The sequence below is a fragment of the Perca fluviatilis genome, chromosome 9 (assembly GCF_010015445.1).
Source record: "Perca fluviatilis chromosome 9, GENO_Pfluv_1.0, whole genome shotgun sequence".
NCBI lineage: Eukaryota > Metazoa > Chordata > Actinopteri > Perciformes > Percidae > Perca > Perca fluviatilis.
Genome location: NC_053120.1, coordinates 26,797,012 through 26,819,811, shown reverse-complemented (window position 1 = coordinate 26,819,811; position 22,800 = coordinate 26,797,012). Strand labels below are relative to the sequence as shown.

Genomic DNA, 22,800 nt, shown 5'->3' with positions numbered 1-22,800 from the left:
AAGGAATGAAACTAATGCAAGATGAAAGACAATAGATAAATGAAATAATGCATGATCTGCATACATTTCTGCATCGTGTTCTGACATGTCTTGGACAAACTAGTAAAACTGCCAAATCTGTGTGTTAGTCCTAGAGTTTAGGATTAGAATCATGCATGGAACTTAATGCTTTACAGTATATGGCATTGATACAGGACAGCAGAGGTCTTGCGCTCAGCAGAGAGACTTTGTAGTCTTGTGATCTCCACAAATTTGCAGATTTTTGATGTTCTGACATGTCTAACACAAAGTCAGGGCTGGATCAATCCAGTAGGAGGCCTTGGGGCAAAACTGAGCTGCAGGCCACTACAGAAAGCAAACTACTTTAAACTGTCTGGCCTAAAGAATGTACATTTTGAATTGAATTCATTTTTGAAGTCATTACGGTTTGAATATTACATTTTCCCCATGTTCGAATGAACGCATTTCTAATAAAAAGTGACAGTCCTATTGTGTATGTGTAAATGTAATTTGCTTGATTTAACTAGAAAAATGTACCATTTAAGAAAACTGCATACTGAATTGATCAAGGGCTTTAAACTTTAACTAAGCCCCCTCAACAAGACAGGGTCTGAAGAGCAGATAATCATATGTAATAAAGACTTTAGTACTAGTACTGAGCAGGGGTCTTTAAACTTCATTAGGCCAAGGGTCCCTTAGCTCAAAGACAGACAGAGCAGGGACCCCCTGGGCCCTATTTTAACGATCTGAAACGCAAGTATCAAACGTGAAACGCAAATAGCTTTGTGGGCTAAATGGCTCTTGCGCCCGACGCAAATCTAAAATGGGTTGGTCTGAAGTAGCTAGGTGTGGTTTGGGCGTAACGTGCAATAAATCAATCAGAGCATCATCTCACATTCCCTTTAAGAGCAGGCGCGCTTGTTCCATGGCGAATTGCTATTATGACGGCGGATTTGCCTGGCGCACGCCAGCGGGAGCTGTCCGAGATGCTTGAAAGTAATAAATGCCCGTCTTGGCCGGGTGGCGATGTTGCTGCCTCTCGGGCGCATCTCCTCAAGTCTGGAGAGTATTGCTTTAGCCATGGAGCGTGGGTCTCCAAACGCACCACCTGCTCTTGTTGTGCCCCTTCCACCTCCCCCCACTCCATCTCCGTCCACCCGCTCCACCAGGAGCGCATCGCGCATTGTCACTCCCAGACCAGATCCCGCCAGAGTGTCCAATCCCGCCGGATTTCCTCATTTATGTCATCAACACATCCATGATTCATGGAAATGTGTAAAACACAACAAGCCACAAAGAATGCTGCGACTTTTTGAGGATTGTACTGTAAAGTGCCTTCTGACCTATCCAAACACCTGAAGCGCATTTTCAGTAATATTTTTCTTTGTAATTATGTATGGTTTGCAAAATAGGAACTGCTGCGTTGTGTAGATGAGAGAAGCAAAGTGTATGCGTGTTGTGCACACGCTACATTATGGCCAAGCATGCGCCCCTAAAATAGCATCTGAATAACGCACCACTGACTTTAGACTAGCGCCACTGACTTTAGACCAGGTTTTTCTAGTCAGTGGCGGAATTGTTTTCTGAAACTGCAAAATAGCACCAGGGAACGTTTGCGCCTGAACACGCCTCCTCTTTTCACTGAACCACCCCCGGGAGCGCAAATACATACCCCTAATTGGAGTGTCTATTTGCACCCCCAGTACGAATAGCCTCGGCCACACAGCTGAGCCATTCACACCCTGTGACGTAACAACAAAAACACGTTGCTCGCGTGCACCGAAATCATGGCGGACGTTCATCTTCCATGACAGCAGAAACTGGCATATTAGGAAAGTTTTGTCTCTAAAGTTTATAACAATTGAATTTCTAGCGGAAAATGGATACTACAGTTGCGCTTTCTGTCTTCAGTGAAAGCATACAACCGTTAGTTTGTTAGTTAGTTAGTACCTATTTTTTTTGTATACAGTATGGTTACCTAGCAACCGAGGCTTGAAGACACCAAAGTAGTAAACAGTTGTACAACATTCTGTAAGAACAGCTGTGTGAGTGGTTAAAACACTGAGCTTTGGTCTGGGAGTCTGCACTTTGATTCCCCGGTGAGGCGATCTTGTTTTTTTCATTTTGGATTGGATAATTTGCATGCCATTGTTAGTCAGGGCCCGCAAACGCAACATTTCTTTTGCAGGGTGGTAGGGGAAGACTCATAAATATTCATTAGGGGACTCATCCCTGAATGGCTAGTACTCGTTGCCTGCTCTGGTTGGGTTGGTTAGGTTTAGGCAAGAGGAGTGGGATTGGTTATGGTTAGGGTAAGAATGTCAGGGCGAGCCAATCAGTGATGAGTTCCCTAATGAATATTCATGAATCTTCCTCTACCACCCTGTGACCCACGCAAATGTATGTATTATCATCTCTCTGTGTGCAAAATATTGGACACTGCAACGATAATATTCCAAAAAGGTGTAATACATGAGTAGTATGGATAACTGCGTGTAAATATATGCCAAGGTACTGTAAATGCACAGGGGTGCAAATAGCATACATTGATATTTGTACCAGACGGAGTATTAATAGAACACATTGCTGTGTGCACTGGCGGGGTACGAATAGCATTAATTTCTAATTGCACCAGGGTACGAATAGCACTTCTAATTGCACCAGGGTACGAATAGCATACGCTGCTAATTCTACCAGGGGTGTAAATAGCCTCACTCTTCCCTAATTTACTGACGTGCGTCTGTGGAGGGGAAAGTCCACTGTGCGTCGGGTGCAAAATAGGAATGATCAGAGCCGACCCGACCCATAAGCAAACTAAGCGTCTGCTTAGGGCCCCGTGGCTACCAAAGGGTCCCCAAGAGCGCTTGAAATGTCCCACAATAGAGCTCATAACAGAGCCGGTCTATTTAAAGATGGTGTTGCTGCTAATAGGTCTCACATTCGTCTTTAAATGCTTATTTGTACATTATGAGTGCTTAAGCTAATATTTACAATACACACGTTGGTGTTACAATGTGGAGAGTCCCCAAACCAAATCCTGCTTAGGGCCCCCAAAAGTCTAGGGCCGGCCCTGGGAATGATACATGCGTCGGTGTACAAAGGCAATTGCGCTGAGTGCAAGATAGGGCCCCCTATCTGTTATTGGTGCATACAATACCAAGCTATTAAAATAATTATTATTGACATATTTATATATTTAGGTTAAACATACATGTGGCACAGTGAATCATTATGCTTAATTGTGTGTGTGGATTTATACCTTATCTTCATTGTTGTGTCAAATATAAAAGAGAATTCACAAATAGGCAATTTATCTTTGCTAATTATGTTGGATTCATGTTAATGTATATTTTCAGACATATTTTAATTTCTGAGGACCCCCTACGGGTCGCAGACCCCCTGCTGTAGATCTCTGGCATAACTTATTAACAAAGAAACTTTCAATGTACATTATTTCAATGTATATCTATTGGATTACCACAAACTGGTAAAAGGGGAGCCTTTGTTCCCCCTGAGGGTTTAGGCAGTTGCCAGTTATACCCAGTTAGTAATCCAGCCTTGGATACAATGATTTTTATTCTTTACAAACGGAACATTAACTAATCTTTTAATCATTTTATTTTACTTTCTACTAAGACATAAAGTTGCAGTTATGGTAATCAGTATTTCCAACTGCTATACAATACAATATATTTCAAACTTTTTACATTTGTGAAACTTGTGAGGATGCTGCTTTTCACCATCTGCAGATAAACATGATCATTGCGATTAAACTACCACATTAGTTTCATAACTGTGACAGGGAGAAATTGTTGCTTCAATCTAAAGCACGGAACGGTTTCTGTGGTTCATATGGTCTGTTGCAGAATTCAGAAGTAATGTTTGAGTGGGCTGTTTTACCAAAATCCCAAACAGCCAAATGGTGACGCAGCAGAAAATAATTAGTATCTGGTATCTTATCATTAGTATCTAAATGTTCAGTTAAATATAAAGACAACAAAGTGTTGCTGACTCATCAAATTCACCCACTTTAAGTTGACTTATTATGAACTTAAACAGTGAGGAGAGTGTAAAGTTCTAGAATAAAACTCAGCAAAGTAGCTTTTAGACTCAACACGACAATGAAACTAAAGCGCCCCCTTGTGGACTGAATAAAACAATGTCTGCTTACAACCTAAGACACATCACGTGGAAATACTAGAACATCATAACATCACGTTATAAATCATAGAGAGCAATGCAATAATAAGTAATGAGGAAGGGAGGTCTCAAAGTCAGAATGAACTTAATCAAGAGTCTGAAGGGTCCTAAATGCAAACGTGAATGATGAATGACATAAAAAGTAAGAAGGAAAAAGATTGAATGAATGAATGTGGCAGACTGTGTTAAACGGTTCACATACTGACCATAATGTGTTTCAGACAGCAAACAAGATAATGCACAGATAATGCAAACTGCAGACTTGCAATCGTACATTGCCCAAAGGATGTGGTAAGAGTTTGAGATGAAACGCAAACTACTGTATAAAAGGGTCAACTTGAAACCCCCAAGTAGAAAAGTCTTGCTGGCATCATGCATGCTCTGCACCAGATTCTGCTTTTTCATGTTCTGACATGTCTCGGACGAAACGGTAAGATTACCAATATTGTTATTATTCATCCAACCTTTTAATAGAACATTTACCTGATTTTGATTTTACTTTTATTTTACAGCACATGGAAGTGTAATCATACACGGGAAAAAAGCCCCGGAGAATTCAATGCTGTATATGGCCTCGGTGCAGAACTCCTCCAAACATCATGTATGTGGAGGATTCCTCATCCGTGAAAACTTTGTGCTCACTGCTGCACACTGTGATGATGAGTGAGTTGCTTTCCCTCTTTCAGCAAGCTTTGATTTATGTAATTAGAAATAATAATGAAAAAAAAAAAACTAATATTTAGCAAAACAATGCATCAGTTTTTGCATTTTAATTTATGTGATTTGATTTGTCGGCACAACTTCAGAAACTACTAACAACCTCTCTATGATCATTCAATCAGAAAACCAACAAGTGTGGTTCTTGGCACCCACGATCTCACAAAGGCTGATGACTCAATGAGGTACAGCATAACGAAATTCAAGTATCCGCACTATGAGAATGTCTCAAATGGGAATGACCTCATGCTCCTCAAAGTAAGATATTTAATTTTCATTATCAGCTCCAACTTCCAGCCATTGTTTGTTAAATTAAAGTCTGATGAATTAAAAGAAGTTAGTTATGAAATTAGACATTGTATTCGTTTTTACTTTCTGACTTTGTGTGTCTCCAGCTGTGTAGGAGCATTGGACTGAACGACAGAGTACAACAAATTCCACTTCCCAAAGATGAAAAGAACATGACAGAAAACGTAGAGTGCAGTGTAGCTGGATGGGGTTATACTGAAACTAGTACATTTAGAACAGTTGATGAGCTGAGAGTGGTGACTGTGTCCATCATTAACCAGGACGTCTGTAAGAAGACATGGGTTGGTCTTCCTGCCAAAGTGATCTGTGCAGGTGGATATAAAACAAAGAAAGGATTCTGTCAGGTAAGTGTTCTGTGTGTTTATAGAAAATGTCAGTTGGTATAGAAATGCTACAAATATCTCAAACCAAATAATAAATAAAGAAATGAAAACTCTTCTTCCTCACAGGGTGATTCTGGCGGTCCTCTGGTGTGCGGCGGCGAGGCTGTTGGTGTCGTGTCTTTCAATCACAAGAGCAACTGTAATTACCCACATTTTCCCAACATCTACATGGACATATCAAAATACCTTGTCTGGATCAATAAAACTCTCGAAGAGAATAGTTAAATGTAACAATTCAGCATGCTTTTATTGTTATATATTGTACTAGCTCATTGGCTTTAGAACAACATTCTACTTCCTGTTGCTGCCTTTAAATCTTGTCTTAAAACTCACTTTTCCAGAATTCTTAACAACTGACATACTTTCTTTATTATCATGAGCTGGCTTTTTCTTTTTTCTTTTTTTTTTTATTGATCCAAAGCATCCTGACATGTATCATGTACTCATGCATATGAGTAAAAAGCTTTAAAAAAGTTTTACTTTAGCATACATTTATTGTACTATGGAGGTTTTGTGGTGTCTCAGATTGCTCTGTAAGTACGACGACAATTCAAAATAAATGTTTATTTCAAATACCATGTTTAATTTATTTCAATCTCATCAGACCACTCGAGTTGCATTTATATTTTAAGAAACAATACTACTACTACTACTACTACTACTACTACTACTAATAATAATAATAATAATTATGGATTATCTCTTCTGTGGTGTGTCATTTTGAATGAAGGGGAGTGTAAATATTTTAGCAAATTTGGACAAACCATTGGTCTTAATAATGACTTATAGCTCATCTATACAGCATGTTAGCGTGTTAACCATATCAAATTTGGTTTGGCTATACCATTAGAAATAAAGCTGCAAAAACTGAGCAAGATACTGTCTTACCCATACCAAGACATGGCTGCACTGACACAGAAATAATGTTAGGAATAGATTTGTTAAAGATATTGGTGATGGGGACACATCCCGTGTGTTCAGTCTGTCCAAGGTCTCAAGCTCAACGCAGGTCACCCTTGATTAATAGATTTAGTTCTGAAGCCCTGCAGTCTGATTTTGTTCCATCAATGTTCCCTGGTTCAAGCTGGATGTAGATGCCACATCCTGGGAGGACGACACAGAGAGGACTGCTCGGTGAGCAGCAGCCCTATTGAAAGTATTAATATAACATTAATTATAAATACAAAATTGAATGGGGAATGACAAAAAAAGAGACATAGAGAACTGTACGAGTAAAGTTCACCGCATTACTAATCTCATGATGTATGTGCTGTGCAAAAGTGCAAAATAGCATCGCCCATAGGATGTGGCTGGAAGTCAAGATAAAGTAGATGGATATCAACTTGTGAAGATCAAACTCTGCTGTATAAAGAGAATAGACTTGACAGCCTCAATACAACAGGTTGGTCGTCCTGTCGCCATTATGCACGGCCTTTACAAGTTTCTGCTTTTTCATGTTCTGGCATTTCTCGGACAAAGCGGTAAGACGCACAATCTGACTACTTGTCTCCATCCTGCAAATGTGATATTTACTCATTTTAACTCCTTTTTATTTTCTTATGTTTTTAGAACTTGGGAGTGCAATCATAGATGGGAAAAAAGCCCCAGAGAAGTCGATGCTGTATATGGCCTCGGTGCAGGGCGATCATAGTCGGCATGTATGTGGAGGATTCCTTGTCAGTGATAACTTTGTGGTCACTGCTGCACACTGTCGTGTGTGAGTTACATTTCCTCTTCCAGCATTCATTTTATTCATTTGATGTTGTTTATTGTTGGCACAACTTGAGAAAATCCAATAACAACCTCCCAATTGTTACTTTTTCAGGGAAATAGAAAAAGCCATGGTTGTTCTTGGCAACCACGATCTCAGCCGGGTTGAGAAAACAGTGAAATACATTGAAAAGATCTTTAAACACCCATCCTATAAGAGTGACACACGAGAGAATGACATCATGCTCCTCAAAGTAAGTATATATTCATTCAACCAAGTAGTTGACGAGTAGTGCATTTTTAGGTTGTTAGGTTGGTACGATTGATTTGAACACTTGAAACATTTCCGATGGGGGTAAATGTAAAGAAGGGTCAGTGAAACTGTATCAAATGAAAATGTCCCTGAAATGCAAAATGGCAAATTATGTAATTTAAACCTAAATAAAAAAACACACATCACTATCGCAACCAGTGCATATACTGTAACACTGCTAACAATAACCTTCATTTAAATGATTCATCAGCTCCGATTTCTAGCAATTGTTTACCTAAAGTCTTCATTTTTACTTTTTTGATTGTGTGTGTCTCCAGCTGGGTGGGAAGGATAACTGGCACTTTAAAGGACAACCAATTCAACTTCCTACTTCTGAAATAAACATCAACGAAAAGTGCAGTGTAGCAGGATGGGGTTTCACTGAAAGCAATAGGCATACAGTTGATGTGCTGAGGGTGGTGAATGTGTCTATCACCAACCAGGACGTCTGTAAGAAGGAATGGTCTGGTCTTCCTGCCAATGTTATCTGTGGAGACAAAGGATTATGTAATGTATGTTTTCTGTCTGTTTATTTAAAAAAAAATGTGGTTTTTATTCCAAAAATGTATCAACATCTTATGTCCTCTTGAATAAACAACTAAAGATATTTCCTGCTCACAGGGTGATTTGGGTGGTCCCCTGGTGTGCGACGGGACTGCTGTTGGTGTCGCATCTTTCTACAAAAATAAAGCCTGTGATGGTCCCAACGTCTACACGGATATCTCAAAGAGTCTTACCTGGATCAAAATGGTTCTGGGAAAAAAATATTGTTAAATGTTCCACAAAGCTTTGCTTCAGCATACTTTAATTGTATTTGGGAGGGGGAGTTGTGCAGGGTTTTTTAACTGCAAAGAGATTTTTTTGGTGCCCCCCAAGGAGGTTTTAGCCATCCCCAAAGGAAAGTCAACAGAAACTAAATGGTAAAAACTGGGAATAAAAATAGCAATTCAAATCCTCTCTAAATGTGTTTAAGAGTAATTTCAAATGAAATCAAACAACCTTTGAACAAGCAGAACATAAACTTGAATATAAATATGAATATATCCCGTGATTTATTTGAATATTGATATCATTTTTTTTAAAACACTTTTGTTAATTGGGTTTTCATATACTCAAGCATAATATACATTTTTGTTCATCAAACTGTCATAAATAACAGGCAAATATATATAGATTTCTGTCAAATAAGGTAACAGAATCATTGCCTCTACTGTACATAAACCGGTAATGCTTACTGCTGTGTGTGTCTGAGTCACTCTGTCAGTGTTTGCTCTTTAACTGAAAGGCAAAATAAATAAAATAATTGTCTCAACAAATGGTTTTCTCTGTCCTTTATTAGAACACACAAATGCTGTTACCAAATTTGGAAAACCCATTGGTCTTAATAATGACTTACAGCTCATCTATACAGCATGTTAGCGTGTTAACATGTCAAATTTGGTTTGGCTATACCATTAGAAATAAAGCTGCAAAAACTAAGCAAGACACTGTCTTACCCATACCAAGACATGGCTGCACTGACACAGAAATAATGTTAGGAATAGATTTGTTAAAGATATTGGTGATGGGGACACATCCCGTGTGTTCAGTCTGTCCAAGGTCTCAAGCTCAACGCAGGTCACCTTTGATTAATAGATTTAGTTCTTAAGCCCTGCAGTCTGATTTTGTTCCATCAATGTTCCCTGGTTCAAGCTGGATGTAGATGCCACATCCTGGGAGGATGAAACAGAGAGGACTGCTCGGTGAGCAGCAGCCCTATTGAATGTATTAATATAACATTTAATATAAATACAAAATTGAATGGGGAATGACATGAAAGAAGAATAGGAACTGTACGAGTGAGTTCACACGTACTAATCACATGATGTATGTGCTGTGCAAAATTGCAAAATAGCATCGCCCATAGGATGTGGCTGGAAGTCAAGATAAAGTAGATGGATATCAACTTGTGAAGATCAAACTCTGCTGTATAAAGAGAATAGACTTGACAGCCTCAATACAACAGGTTGGTCGTCCTGTCGCCATTATGCACGGCCTTTACAAGTTTCTGCTTTTTCATGTTCTGGCATTTCTCGGACAAAGCGGTAAGACGCACAATCTGACTACTTGTCTTCATCCTGCAAATGTGATATTTACTCATTTTAACTCCTTTTTATTTTCTTATGTTTTTAGAACTTGGGAGTGCAATCATAGATGGGAAAAAAGCCCCAGAGAAGTCGATGCTGTATATGGCCTCGGTGCAGGGCGATCATAGTCGGCATGTATGTGGAGGATTCCTTGTCAGTGATAACTTTGTGGTCACTGCTGCACACTGTCGTGTGTGAGTTACATTTCCTCTTCCAGCATTCATTTATTCATTTGATGTTGTTTATTGCTGGCACAACTTGAGGAAATCCAATAACAACCTCCCAATTGTTACTTTTTCAGGGAAAGGGGAAAAGCCAAGGTTGTTCTTGGCAGCCACGATCTCAGCCGGGTTGAGAAAACAGTGAAATACATTGAAAAGATCTTTAAACACCCATCCTATAAGAGTGACACACAAGAGAATGACATCATGCTCCTCAAAGTAAGTATATATTCATTCAACCAAGTAGTTGACGAGTAGTGCATTTTTAGGTTGTTAGGTTGGTACGATTGATTTGAACACTTGAAACATTTCTGGTGGGGGTAAATGTAAAGAAGGGTCAGTGAAACTGTATCAAATGAAAATGTCCCTGAAATGCAAAATGGCAAATTATGTAATTTAAACCTAAATAAAAAAACACACAGCACTATCGCAACCAGTGCATATACTGTAACACTGCTAACAATAACCTTCATTTAAATGATTCATCAGCTCCGATTTCTAGCAATTGTTTACCTAAAGTCTTCATTTTTACTTTTTTGATTGTGTGTGTCTCCAGCTGGGTGGGAAGGATCACTGGCACTTTAAAGGACAACCAATTCAACTTCCAACTTCTGAAATAAACATCAACGAAAAGTGCAGTGTAGCAGGATGGGGTTTCACTGAAAGCAATAGGCATACAGTTGATGTGCTGAGGGTGGTGAATGTGTCTATCACCAACCAGGACGTCTGTAAGAAGGAATGGTCTGGTCTTCCTGCCAATGTTATCTGTGGAGACAAAGGATTATGTAATGTATGTTTTCTGTCTGTTTATTTAAAAAAAAGTGATTTCTATTCCAAATGTATCAACATCTTACATCCTCTTGAATGAACAACTAAAGATATTACCTGCTCACAGGGTGATTTGGGTGGTCCCCTGGTGTGCGACGGGACTGCTGTTGGTGTCGCATCTTTCTACAAAAATGAAGCCTGTGATGGTCCCAACGTCTACACGGATATCTCAAAGAGTCTTACCTGGATCAACAGGGTTCTGGGAAAAAAATATTGTTAAATGTTCCACAAAGCTTTGCTTCAGCATATTTTAATTGTATTTGGGAGGGGGAGTTGTGCAGGGTTTTTTAACTGCAAAGAGATTTTTTTGGTGCCCCCCAAGGAGGTTTTAGCCATCCCCAAAGGAAAGTCACCAGCTACAAAATGGTAAGAACTGGGAATAAAAATAGCAATTCAAATCCTCTCTAAATGTGTTTAAGAGCAATTTCAAATTTAATCAAACAACCTTTGAACGAGCAGAACATAAACTTGAATATGAATATATTCCTGTGATTTATTTGAATATTAATATCATTTTTTTTAAAACCACTTTTGTTAATTGGGGTTTCATTTACTCAAGCATAATATACATTTTTGTTTGTCAAATTGTCAGAAATAACAGGCAAAAGCATATAGATTTCTGTCAAATAAGGTAACAGACGCATTGCCTTTACTGTATGTAAACCGGTAATTCTTACTGCTGTGTGTGTCTGAGTCACTCTGTCAGTGTTTGCTCGCGGAAAGTCAAAATAAAGAAAGAAATGTCTCAACAAATGGTTTTCTCTGTCCTTTATTACAACACACAAATGCTGTTTAAATTCAAATCTGTTTTCCAGGAACCCACAACATGTCTTAGAGTAGGTGTGATGTACAGTAGGATGTAGTAGAGCTAGTGTAACTGGCTTGTGTCGGCAGATGTTCATTCATTTGAGTTGAAGAGGCTTTATTACAGAAAGGCAGATCATTACAGAAGCAGTGTGTTGATGGGTGATAACGAATAAAAATAATGTGTTAATTAACCAAATTGGAAAAGAAACAAAGCTATTGCAACTCTTTTACTCTTTAACTCATAACCATGACCTCATCATTATTTAATGTATTATATATAGCTCAATGCCTTCTTAGAATAAAGTTAAGCTCAGCTGAAGGGTAATGATAAATGAGAATCAATTAAGAATGAAACAGTCCTGTACAGTAAATGAGCTACATTATGACTCATTTGAGATTCATTTTCATGACACTTCACTCAAAGACGTGAACATGTGAAAACACAGATCTTGCATTGTGTTCATTCAGGCAAAAGGAATAGTTTTAAGTGGTATAATACCAGTAATCTTATAAGAACGACATTATATGGTAAGACATTATATGGTAAGACATAAGTAAAACAGAAATTACATTTAAAAAAAATATTACAGAAAATAAAATAATAAAATATCCAATGATAATATAAGATTTAATAAAAACTCAAATAATAAACAAATATGAAATGTTCAAAATAAAACAATGTGGTTACGTTAGTAAAGGGCCTTTTTGAAATACATTTTTTGAGAATGTGATTTAAAAGATGTCACTGATTCTGCAATTCTCAGACCCTCAGCAGGGATCTCTAGAAGTTAGGGGCCTGGGCCATAATAGCCCGGCCACCGTGACTTTTGAGCCGGTCGTCCGTGTTCAGTAAAATCTTAAAATCAATTCTAAAACTGCGTGGCAACCAGCGAAGAGAGGCTTAAACAGGGCTCATATAATCATGTCTTCCAGTATGTGCGTTTTTGCTGCGTTTTGTACCAGCTGAAGGGGTGAGATGGCTTAATAATAAGCTATGATTTAACTTAACAAAAACTTGGCGGTGCTACACAGATGTCTTCTTACTTAATGGTTTTATTTCTTAAGGGGCATAACAGTGACTAACGTTTCGATGTAAGGTTACATCTTCATCAGAGTCCTTGGAGAGAATGGGCAATAAAGCCCTTAATAAGAATCATCAAAAGGGGTGATTGTGCACAAGAGGGGCGGTGGCTATCTGAAGATACACCCATCTCAACCAAGGTGTTACACTCATTAATCAGTCATTAAAGGGCAAATGCCCCCAAACAGGTCAAAAGTGAATAAAAACATACAAAAAAATGTTCACAGTACAATGGGAATAAAAGTATATTCATCTTAAATACTATACTTTAACATACTTTGACATTAGAGAAAGCAAGTCAGATTAAATTCTTCGTTTAGACCTAGAGGTTCTAAAGTGCCGAGTGTATGTATCCAAAACGCTTCCCTGCATAGGAGTTTATTAATGATATCACCACCGCTGGATGTGGGTGTGATTTTCTCAATTCCCCAGAACCTCAGTGATGCATGATTGGCCTGCTTATAATGCCTCGCCATGGCATAAGTTAAGTTCTGGGTGCGAATAGCTGTCTTATGTTCAGATACCCTTAGTTTGAATTGACGTTTTGTTTGGCCTATATACGCCAGTCCACAAGGGCACTTTAGAAGGTACACTACATGTGTACTGTTGCAATTAATAAATGAAGAGATGGAGTATTTCTTGCCAGTGCGGGGATGTGAAAATTCCTTCGCATTGGTCTAGTTAAAGCATTGCACGCAGTTCCCACATTTATAGAAACCCAGAGGTGGGTTGGAAAGCCAAGTGGTCGGAGATGGGTTCGACATGTCTGAATGAACCAATCAGTCACGAATGTTGCCGGCACGCCTAAATATATTTTTATCTATGATTTAACTTATTATATAGCTCAATGTCTCCTTAGAATAAATCTATGCCACCTCAGCTGACGGGTAATGATTAATGAGAATCAGTTAAGAAGAAGACACTGCATTGTGTTCTTTCAGACAAAAGGGAAAGTTGTAAATGGTATTGTACCAGTTATAATGTATTTATTTTATCCAGAGGCCATTTCAGCTGAAAAAAAGGTCAAAGTCAGCCACTTCAGCCACTGTGTGCATACGTCTCTGGTCTGAAGTATCCTCCCCAGTGCACGAGATTCATTTTCATGACACTTCACTCAAAGACATGTGAAAACACAGATCTTGCATTGTGTTTATTCAGGCAAAAGGAAAAGTTGTAAATGGTATAAAACCAGTAATATTAAAAAAAATTTAGAATGATATGAGCCACATTATATGATAAGACATGTTGGAGTTTGGTGTCTTTGGTGAACATCGACACTCACATCTTAGGATGGAAACTGTGGTTACTGTGGTTCAACTAGTTTGTCACAATTTAAAGCAATGTGGGCTGTGTGTCAAGTACATCCCCACTAAAGAGCCTTAGTGTTGCGTATGTGTTATCTCCTTCTTACATTCCTCTGAATAAAGTTGACTAAAGACAGCCATTCCGTGTAAAAACAAAACCTAATTTTAAATCCTGTATTATTTTGTTTCCTGCGGTAAAATTCTGAATAAAACGATGCAAATGGTCTTTGTCTATTGTTCATTAAACTTCAGTGTTATTAAAATCTAAAAATGGCAAAGACTTGCTTAAACATTTAATACAGTTTTACCGGTGTATTTGGAAAATTATTTATTCAATCCCACACAGCTGAGAAACTCAGTTGCATGTTAGAGCAGAATTATTCTGTCTGCATTAGACAAAACCACATTCTTTCATAAGAGGACTCTTTTTTTTGACACAAACGTGATGTAAACTGATGAAAAGGGGAAATAACTAATTTTGCAAGATTTTTATCTAAGCACAACCTTACAACAACCCCCCCACATACACACAATAATGGCAACTTGGTGTTTTTTAGACAATGCAGACTTTAACTACCATTTGTCAAAAAACGTTTACCTTTGCTACATGTCTAACTTTGGGTCGATCATTAGACATGATTTGTGTGTGAGACACACATGGCAGTTTGAGCCCTCAGAGCATTTTGGGCCTCAGTATAGCCGTTACAACAGCAACGGTTTCTTGCATCAATAATGAAACCCTGTTTTGAAAATCTGAAACCACATCTTCTTGTTACCCCACCAACAACTTCTCAGAAAGCTCAACAGCATGTTGGCAAACACACTGAAGCAACAAAGACCACAAAATAAGCAAGACCTATCTTCTCTAAGATTTATAAAACCGTACGTTGAGGGTGAGGATTTGACCAGAGGCCATGGCAACAAGCTACATACTACTGCTGTTCTTTGTCCTAAATGGTAAGCTATCTATACAAGACATATACATCTGCATTTACTACAAACCGAAAAATAACTTGGATGAACATTAGCAAATAATGACGGTGGTTTTGTGCTTCAGGAGCCGATGGCACTCATATTGTCGGAGGCAGAGATTCTGTCCCCCAATCACGCCCGTACATGGCCTCGCTGCAGGTCCAAGGAGGCCACAACTGTGGGGGAGTCCTGGTGAGACAGGACTTTGTGCTCACAGCAGCACATTGTCAGATACCCATGTAAGAATTCAAAAACGAACCAATATCCTTTTCCTATTTTCATTGCTGCCGCTTGTTTCATTACATGTCAGTTCGGTATGAAAATCAACGTGCAGGGAGGTTTCCAGTTTGCCAAATTTGCCAATGCATCACAGTAAACATTGCATTTTTTTATTTATTTCTTTGTCAAACTAAAGTCACAAGCAGAACAATTTTAAAAACTTTTTTTCTTGGTACAGTCAGGGTCCAGGGATGCTCTCTTTGACAAAAAATGAAGGCAGTAAAATGTTCACTATGGTGAAGTACCGTACAAGTCTCTGCAAGGTGATTGTTGCACTGTACAGAAATGAATGGAAAGCACTGATTTGTAGATAGGAAATAGGAAAAACTTATTAAATTATGTTTTGAAAGTGCTCAGAATGTTTTCTCTATACAGACACAGCGACCAATGTGGAAAATTGTCAAGGGAGATTGTTAGCAGCCTTAAAATCTTATCTGACGTCCAGTCATCATTCAATTGTGATTTCTAGACCATACACAGTAGTACTTGGAGCTGATTCCCTGACCGCTAATGAGCCTACAAAGCAGGAGTTCAGTTCAATCAGATCCATTCCACATCCCGACTATGATGGACATGAAAATGATATCATGCTCCTGAAGGTAAGGGTGGATTGTTGCTTACTACACTGTCAGATTTTAAGAAGAATTCTCTTCATTACATTTCATTACAACGAAATGTGATGTTACGATTACACAAATCTAACACAGCTAACATTTTTCTGTATTTTTCTTCCATTAATCTGCTTGTCTCAGCTCGACCGTAGCGCCCAACTGACTGAAGCAGTGCAGCTGATTCCTCTGAAAACAAGCAGGCTGAATACAGCTAGTCGGTGCATCACAGCTGGCTGGGGGGATGTAGCTGATAACGGCACCTTAGCAATCAGGCTTCAGGAAGTCAACGTAACCACCCTGCCACAGCAAACATGTCGCAGGAGATGGGGAATGGTTCCCATCACCAGGACTATGGTTTGTGGTGTTGGGGCCCGCAGCTCTCAAGGCTTCTGCTCGGTAAGAGAATACACTGGCAAGACATGGATCAGGCACTCATACTAACCTTTGAAGGAGTTGTCTTTAGTGTGTATAATGTTGGAGAGACACTAAACATCTTCTTAAAAACCTGAGATTATTTTGTCAATGGAAAGATCTTTTTTTTTCCTGTTGCAAAATGATGCCACCGTAATTTTAGGTGTGCAGTAAGCAACTAATACTGAGCACTTCAAGAAAAAAACCTAAATAGTTTTATATTTTTGTTAGTTACAGAGTTTGTTTGTTTTGTTCCCCCTTATTGCCAAGACTTGAGAGAATATATTATTGTTCTCTGTGTGATTTCAATACATTTCTGTGAGATTTCATTTCCGTTTAGTCTTTTCTTTTGTCTTTAGAGTCATTTAACAATTTATACATTTATGTGTTATCCCTGCAGCATACATATCCTGATAGTGCAGGTTCTCCTGAAAGAAATGCTGTCTATGACTTGATTGTGCAAAACAGGGTCGAGGTTATACAAGCATTATTACACAAGGAGACCAGGCTAACCAAAGATGGGGTGAAATGGCTTAGACCTCAGCGAAGACAAAGTACACCCTCTGTTAAGTGTCTGATCTTTTCTGTTAAAGGGGGATTCAGGTGGTCCGTTGGTGTGTGATGGAGCTGCTGCAGGCGTCGTCTCCTTCTCCGGCCAGCTATGCGGAAACCCCAGGACCCCTGATGTCTACACACGCATATCATCCTTCAGAGAATGGATTACAAGCGTGCTGAACAACAATTAGGCAAATTAGATGAAATGGTAATGTGTCAATATGCTTGATCAGGATGTAATTTTCAAGACAAGGCTCTTTGTGATATTCAAACATGTGGTGTAATGTTGTTTAATATCTGCTTATGCTGTGTTTGTTCAGATGAGGTGATAAATTATTTTTGTCACCACCACTTGTCATCTTTTGTTTTCGTTATACAGTATGCATTGGAATAGGTCAGACACAACTTACAAAGTACACTGAGTTGAATGTAATAATGAAATGAAAAAGTAAGGCAAATTCCCATGCACTCACTCACTTTTGATTGTATTAAACAATGGGTCAAACAGTTGGCATTCAGTTGAACTACAAGTCTGCTCTGGTTTATTGGCATTTCTTTAAACCAATCACAGTCATCATGGGCAGTGATAAGCTCCGCACAGAGACGATGCATAATATCCCCAGGAAGGAACTTGTTTTGGTGGAACGTCTACGTTCAAAAGTTGTTTTAGTCATGGGAGAGAAAACTCAGATTGGACAGATAGTCTAGCTAGCTGTCTGGATTTACCCTGCAGAGATCTGAGGAGCAGTTTACCATAGTCCTCATAAAACCGGAGCTTAAAATTCCAGCACAGAGGAAGCAGAAGTATACAGACCGAAAAGACATGCATAGGGCGGAAATTCCTGCGGCACCTGAACACTCCCAGAAGTGGAGTGTGAATACCTATATGAATACCTTGCTGTAAAGGCAGGTGGCACATGCCCATCTGATATTCCCAAATATTTGCCCATATTCACTAACCCTGAATGCTAGGCGAGCTGTCCAATGGTCCTTTAGATTTATGATGATCCTGGTACTGATTTGCATTCAGTTAATATTTCAAAATCTATTTGCAACTGTACTTGCAGATTGGAAAAATGCAAATAGTTTGTGCATCCTAATGTTTTAGGTTGGAATTTGACCTAATATTTCACTAAGATGGAAAGGCGTGGATTTCAATTTATTTCAGAGATCACATGTAATTTCCTATGCTGCAGTAAAAGTTAAAATGTCCATCTAGCATTTTAGTGTTGTGTTAGCTGAGTTTATGAAACTTAAGATGCAAAATGTTGCCATAGGCCTAACATTTAAATATTAGGGAAAGAGTGACTTGGAAACATAATTACTTTAATAATAATAATAACATGTGATGCTGATGTTGCTTTATAACTATAACATATTTTATACGCTGTCTGCCCCTTTAAGTCAAATTGTAGGCTACTCTCGCGTCACAGAAAATCCCGAGATCTTTGCCTGCTGTTGTCGGTTGTGTTGTGTACTTTTTCTATGACTTTTTCCCATTAATCATGCGCACTTATACCGTAATTACACTATTTCCTAAAACACTCGAACGCAGCATGCACCACTGTCTCCCACTGTCTCCAGAACACCTGTGTGTAGGTTAACTCCGGTCGTTAAAAGTTCATGTCATTGTCATTAAAACACAAATTCCCAGTGTTCATTGCGCGCGTGTTCATGTCCTTATATCTGGTCTGGTAACCGTAGGCTCGCTGGGAAGTAGAGTCTCGTCACTGCATCTCCCATTTTCCACAGGTTTCGTGAATCGCGAGATTTACATAGGCGGGTTGGTGTGTGGCAGCATTTTTCTGCCAGACGAACTGAACAATACTGATATGAAATCTGCTTAAAGGTAATGAAGACATGTTTCGCGGGTAGAATAAGGCTGTTAACACCCAGTTGTTGCTGGTGTTCGTTACCTGCCGTCAGGGACACCAAAGAGCCGATGTAGCTAGCCGCCTCCACTTATCCTACAGTAACATCTGCATTGAGGTAGAGCTAGGACAGACGAGCGTTATTGATAACCTACAGTGTGAGGTGTAGGTGTGTTGGATTTAGTCCAGGACAGGTGGTATACGGCATGACTTATAGCTTAGTGTATCGAGCTCGCCTCATCAAATTGTACATATGTATGTTGCTAATGTCAAAGTTATTTGCACTGAAATGTAACCGGCTAACGTTACACACTGTAATTCTTCAGATACAGTGAAATGGCTGACGTATTCTCTTGAAGTTGTGTCCGCCAGATTTTTTTATTAGCTTTTTAATCCTTAACTGAGGCGAGACTTGTGCAATAAATACGACAAACTACACCGTCTCGCCTCTGTAGACATGTAGACATGTGCATTACAAACAGTGACCTCCATGGCTGTGTAGTTAACGTTAAAGCAAATACCCAGGAAGTTATTCCATCATGCTAATCTATTGGCTGTTGGAGTTGTCAGTCTGTGCTGAGCAGCCTGTCACAGGTCTCTTCAGACAGGCCAGCCTCTCAGCTGAAGCAGAGGCCTTCCTCATGCTGTAGTTAGTACAGTACATGTAAAGTTTGGCAGCTCAGAACTCACTCACATAATAACTGAACTTTGACCTGTCTTTCTCTTAATCAGTAGCCTTTGACTTTCTGGAGGCATGTCCAAGAAAAGGGGCAGGTATGTAGAAACAAAGCTACTGTTCATACCATCACATGATGCCATTAATGGTGGTTTTAGAATCTAATGTAACAGTAAAACTACAGTGTCACAAACCGCTGTATAACAAAGTGATTAATCCAGGTATACAATTCTGAAAATAACTATCTTACATCAGATTTACACCTGGAATGAATGTAAAACAAGATATATTGCATTCTGATTGAAATAATCAGATGCATACAAAATAGTGAAATAAGTTTTGAGGGTGGTAACAGCAGACATCTTCTAATTCATCCTGTTTTACCAGAAAGCGGAGTAGCGGGGAGCTGAGTGACACACTGACCCCAGATCCCAACAGCATTCTGGGAGTCCGCATTCAGCATAACTGGCGCGAGAAGGGGAACCAGAGCAAATGGAAGGGAACAGTACTCGACAGGCTTAGTGTGAACCCTTCTCTCTTCATGGTGAAGTATGACGGCTTTGACTGCGTCTATGGCATCGAGCTGTTTAAGGACGACAGGGTGTCGAACCTGCAGGTCCTGTCGGAAAAAGTCGGTGAGTTAGAAGGCCTCTTTTTTTAATCAGTGCTAGCTGGTTTGATTAATTCACGTTTCAGAATCTGTTGTGAACCAAGACAAACATTTTTCATATAATAAAATGTGATAAATAAATGAAGGTGAAATGCACTTTTTGCAGCAGCTGAGTTACAGATTTGTCATCTTTCTTAGTTTGATATTGTATTTCCGTTGCGGCTGTGTCTCCACAGTAAACAACAAGATCAAGATGCCTCCAGGGGCGGAGGAGCTGGTGGGCAAAGCTGTGGAGCATCTGTTTGAAAAGGAGGATGGAGAGAAGAACGAGTGGAGAGGCATGGTCCTCTCTAGAGCTCCAATCATGACCAACTGGTATTATATCACTTATGAAAAGGACCCCGTGCTTTATATGTACCAGCTGTGGGACGACTATGCTGACGGAGACCTCAGGATTCTGCCTGAAGCAGGTACTGGTGATTTGTGTAGGACAAAGACAGATTGATACTTCACAAAGCTATATTAAGTCTTTAATAATTGTGTCCTTAGGCTTTATAGATCAAGATCTGCTATGTGACGTAAATTAGATTTTTCACTCTGGAGGACTGTTAAATCTTAAATCTTTTGAAATGGATACCATGTGAGTTCACCAGCAGCCATTGGAAGTCTGTAGTCATCACAATCAGGGGTGTTGACTCCAAGTAGCAAACCGGCAAGATAACATATTTTAAAAGTGAGCACTTCTTGCAGCCATGGACACACAGACCCTCCTGACCGCGTATGTCAGTCATGACAGTGAAGTAAGAACTCAGAGTTAAATCAGGTGGTGTTTCCTTGGGGACATTAGGTATTTATCGTCACGGTGTTCAATAATTAGAGCCAAGACTCTAGACTAATCACTGGTTTCACCAAAAAACTGTTTCTGGAGCTGTTCCAGAAGTAATGGCTTGGTTTAAACATGCACAAATTGCTGCATCTAATATGATACTATTCAAATGATGCTGCCTGACACACATATACATTCACAGTAACACCTAATCAAGTGTAATTCAGATAGTGAAATATCAGAATACTGATGCATTATGCAAGATACTAAGGCCTGTAACAACTCATATAGTTTATTTGAGTCTGTCATGATAAAAACAAAAGATATACAGGTTGCTTACACTTGTCTGGAAAGCCTTGACAAGTCTGGAGATATTTTTTCATTCCTAGCTTTGTAATATATTGAAGTAATCGTGAAATTGAGAAAATGGGACTGGAGAAAAAAAATACAACAAACATACACGCCACTTTCTAAAGCCACGCGGCGTGTTATCGCGAGCCTACGTGTTATTGTGAGGCTACGGTTGGGTTTAGGAAACGTCACACTGGGTTGGGTTTAGGAAAAGAACAAACGTGGAAAGGAAACGTCACACGCGGAACACGATCCCCGCTCACCTGGGTGAAAGTCCTGCGTTTTACCCATCCTCCACCCCGACCAACCTCCCTAAGCGGATTTTCGCCCTTTCATGCTACTCGCTACGGCGTCAATTCACACGCATTCGCAAGGTAATGTAAGTCAATGGAGGCCAAACGCCGTTGATAAACACGCTAAAAAGCGAGTATGCGTCTTGATAACGCGCCAATAATGGCATACGAATTGGCGTGTCATACATACGCCACTTCATGAGATCAGTCTGTTTTATGCATTACTTTACAGAAACCAAACCAGATATTGTCTTTTTGTTACACCCACTTTGTTTGGTGAGTTACACGCAAGCAACTTTCAAACTAACTCAGTCTTAACCGAAATGTAATGTTATAATGTTTCACTCCTCAGAAAACAAACACCTGTTGCCTGCAGACAGGAAGCCCGGAGAAGAGACGGAGAGTCTGGTGGGGAAACAGGTGGAGTATGTTACTGACAAGGGTGTGAAGAGAACCGGCCTGGTCATCTACCAGGTCCCAGCCAAGCCCTCTGTCTACTATATCAAATATGATGATGACTTTCATATCCATGTCTATGACCTGGTGAAAACCACCTAGAGATACTGTAGTGGACACTTTATCTCCCTCTCTCCAGCCCCCTCCACCCCTCCATCTGCTTCTGTTCCACTCATCGTTATAATCGGTTATCCAAAGCCATGCAGGGTTGAATAGTTATATGCTTTATTGTTCAGAAGAAAGTGCAATCTGTTTTTCATATGCACAGCAGAACTGTAGCACCGCTATACATGGCTATTTCGAGCAGATGGGAGATTTTTTTTTTGCTGCTTTACTTTATACTTTAAGTTTGGACAGTCCAAGATTGCACTGCCCAACAGCGGCAAAGGGCAGTTGTTACTGCATTTGTATTGTTGTCCTTGATATACTTGTTGATCAGTCCTTAAAGTTATTATCTTAATTAAATCCCAGTATGACTAAAAAAGCTGCTCAAAACGTTCTTTTAAAGACACTTTTCTTTGGATCATCTAAACAGCTAGTAAGTAGAGCTGCACGATATGGGGACAATATCTAATTGTGATTATTTTAAATATTGCAACTCACAATAATGGAGGGAATGATCATTTTTGCATCATTATTCATATTTTCATTGAAAAATATAAAATAAATTACCGTTGTGTGATTTATGCAAGGATCTGTACCAAACAAAGATTTTTTTTTTTTTTTTTAAGTCTGTAGAACACTCTACTCAATCTCTGCAGCACCACAATACTTAACTCAGAATGGTATTTTGAATTTATTTTTTGCCTTTAACAAATATTACGCCCCCCTCCCCCTGCGATTTGGATATTGCACAAATCAATATTGTGATTTTCATAACATTTTTGATT

The 22,800-nt window shown here is 39.3% G+C and overlaps 5 protein-coding genes across 7 annotated transcripts; all 5 read left to right on the top strand.

Annotated features, from left to right (window-relative positions):
• The first annotated feature begins 4,545 nt into the window (after positions 1–4,545).
• Positions 4,546–6,184, top strand: LOC120565004 (duodenase-1-like). The gene is made up of 5 exons (XM_039810290.1): positions 4,546–4,630; positions 4,713–4,863; positions 5,043–5,175; positions 5,313–5,570; positions 5,676–6,184. The coding sequence occupies exons 1-5, from the start codon at positions 4,573–4,575 to the stop codon at positions 5,832–5,834; spliced, it is 759 nt and encodes a 252-aa protein (XP_039666224.1). The 5' UTR covers positions 4,546–4,572; the 3' UTR covers positions 5,835–6,184.
• LOC120565005 (duodenase-1-like) lies at positions 5,684–8,948 on the top strand. Of its 2 annotated transcripts, none has more exons than XM_039810291.1 (5): positions 5,684–5,748; positions 7,179–7,326; positions 7,435–7,573; positions 7,911–8,144; positions 8,254–8,948. In XM_039810291.1, the coding sequence occupies exons 2-5, from the start codon at positions 7,226–7,228 to the stop codon at positions 8,404–8,406; spliced, it is 627 nt and encodes a 208-aa protein (XP_039666225.1). In that variant the 5' UTR covers positions 5,684–5,748; positions 7,179–7,225; the 3' UTR covers positions 8,407–8,948. The 2 variants fall into 2 exon arrangements, with proteins under 2 accessions (XP_039666225.1, XP_039666226.1); XM_039810292.1 differs by lacking the exon at positions 5,684–5,748 and adding an exon at positions 6,965–7,090.
• Positions 8,949–9,589: 641 nt separating this feature from the next.
• Positions 9,590–11,285, top strand: LOC120565495 (duodenase-1-like). Its single transcript, XM_039811322.1, has 5 exons — positions 9,590–9,716; positions 9,805–9,952; positions 10,060–10,198; positions 10,536–10,769; positions 10,875–11,285. Exons 1-5 carry the CDS (start codon positions 9,659–9,661, stop codon positions 11,025–11,027), a joined length of 732 nt encoding a protein of 243 aa, XP_039667256.1. The 5' UTR covers positions 9,590–9,658; the 3' UTR covers positions 11,028–11,285.
• Positions 11,286–14,812: 3,527 nt separating this feature from the next.
• Positions 14,813–17,351, top strand: LOC120565492 (serine protease 57-like). Its single transcript, XM_039811319.1, has 5 exons — positions 14,813–14,956; positions 15,057–15,210; positions 15,720–15,849; positions 16,003–16,257; positions 16,866–17,351. Exons 1-5 carry the CDS (start codon positions 14,914–14,916, stop codon positions 17,016–17,018), a joined length of 735 nt encoding a protein of 244 aa, XP_039667253.1. The 5' UTR covers positions 14,813–14,913; the 3' UTR covers positions 17,019–17,351.
• Positions 17,352–18,517: 1,166 nt separating this feature from the next.
• zmp:0000000521 (spindlin-1) lies at positions 18,518–22,394 on the top strand. Of its 2 annotated transcripts, none has more exons than XM_039811320.1 (5): positions 18,518–18,676; positions 19,434–19,472; positions 19,762–20,009; positions 20,221–20,454; positions 21,807–22,012. In XM_039811320.1, exons 2-5 carry the CDS (start codon positions 19,453–19,455, stop codon positions 22,010–22,012), a joined length of 708 nt encoding a protein of 235 aa, XP_039667254.1. In that variant the 5' UTR covers positions 18,518–18,676; positions 19,434–19,452. The 2 variants fall into 2 exon arrangements, with proteins under 2 accessions (XP_039667254.1, XP_039667255.1); XM_039811321.1 differs by having other exon boundaries at positions 18,522–18,676; positions 19,431–19,472; positions 21,807–22,394.
• Positions 22,395–22,800: the final 406 nt, after the last annotated feature.

Bases quoted from the DNA above. Each gene is read 5' to 3' on its own strand.
- LOC120565495 (XM_039811322.1), top strand. From the start codon at position 9,659: ATGCACGGCCTTTACAAGTTTCTGCTTTTTCATGTTCTGGCATTTCTC. The intron at 9,717-9,804 runs GTAAGACGCACA...TTATGTTTTTAG, and splicing joins GGCATTTCTCGGACAAAGCG to AACTTGGGAGTGCAATCATA. The intron at 10,199-10,535 runs GTAAGTATATAT...GTGTGTCTCCAG, and splicing joins ATGACATCATGCTCCTCAAA to CTGGGTGGGAAGGATCACTG.
- LOC120565005 (XM_039810292.1), top strand. From the start codon at position 7,033: ATGCACGGCCTTTACAAGTTTCTGCTTTTTCATGTTCTGGCATTTCTC. The intron at 7,091-7,178 runs GTAAGACGCACA...TTATGTTTTTAG, and splicing joins GGCATTTCTCGGACAAAGCG to AACTTGGGAGTGCAATCATA. The intron at 7,574-7,910 runs GTAAGTATATAT...GTGTGTCTCCAG, and splicing joins ATGACATCATGCTCCTCAAA to CTGGGTGGGAAGGATAACTG.
- LOC120565004 (XM_039810290.1), top strand. From the start codon at position 4,573: ATGCATGCTCTGCACCAGATTCTGCTTTTTCATGTTCTGACATGTCTC. The intron at 4,631-4,712 runs GTAAGATTACCA...TTTATTTTACAG, and splicing joins GACATGTCTCGGACGAAACG to CACATGGAAGTGTAATCATA. The intron at 5,176-5,312 runs GTAAGATATTTA...GTGTGTCTCCAG, and splicing joins ATGACCTCATGCTCCTCAAA to CTGTGTAGGAGCATTGGACT.
- LOC120565492 (XM_039811319.1), top strand. From the start codon at position 14,914: ATGGCAACAAGCTACATACTACTGCTGTTCTTTGTCCTAAATG. The intron at 14,957-15,056 runs GTAAGCTATCTA...TTTGTGCTTCAG, and splicing joins GCTGTTCTTTGTCCTAAATG to GAGCCGATGGCACTCATATT. The intron at 16,258-16,865 runs GTAAGAGAATAC...TTTCTGTTAAAG, and splicing joins GCTCTCAAGGCTTCTGCTCG to GGGGATTCAGGTGGTCCGTT.
- zmp:0000000521 (XM_039811321.1), top strand. From the start codon at position 19,453: ATGTCCAAGAAAAGGGGCAG. The intron at 19,473-19,761 runs GTATGTAGAAAC...CTGTTTTACCAG, and splicing joins ATGTCCAAGAAAAGGGGCAG to AAAGCGGAGTAGCGGGGAGC. The intron at 20,010-20,220 runs GTGAGTTAGAAG...GTGTCTCCACAG, and splicing joins GGTCCTGTCGGAAAAAGTCG to TAAACAACAAGATCAAGATG.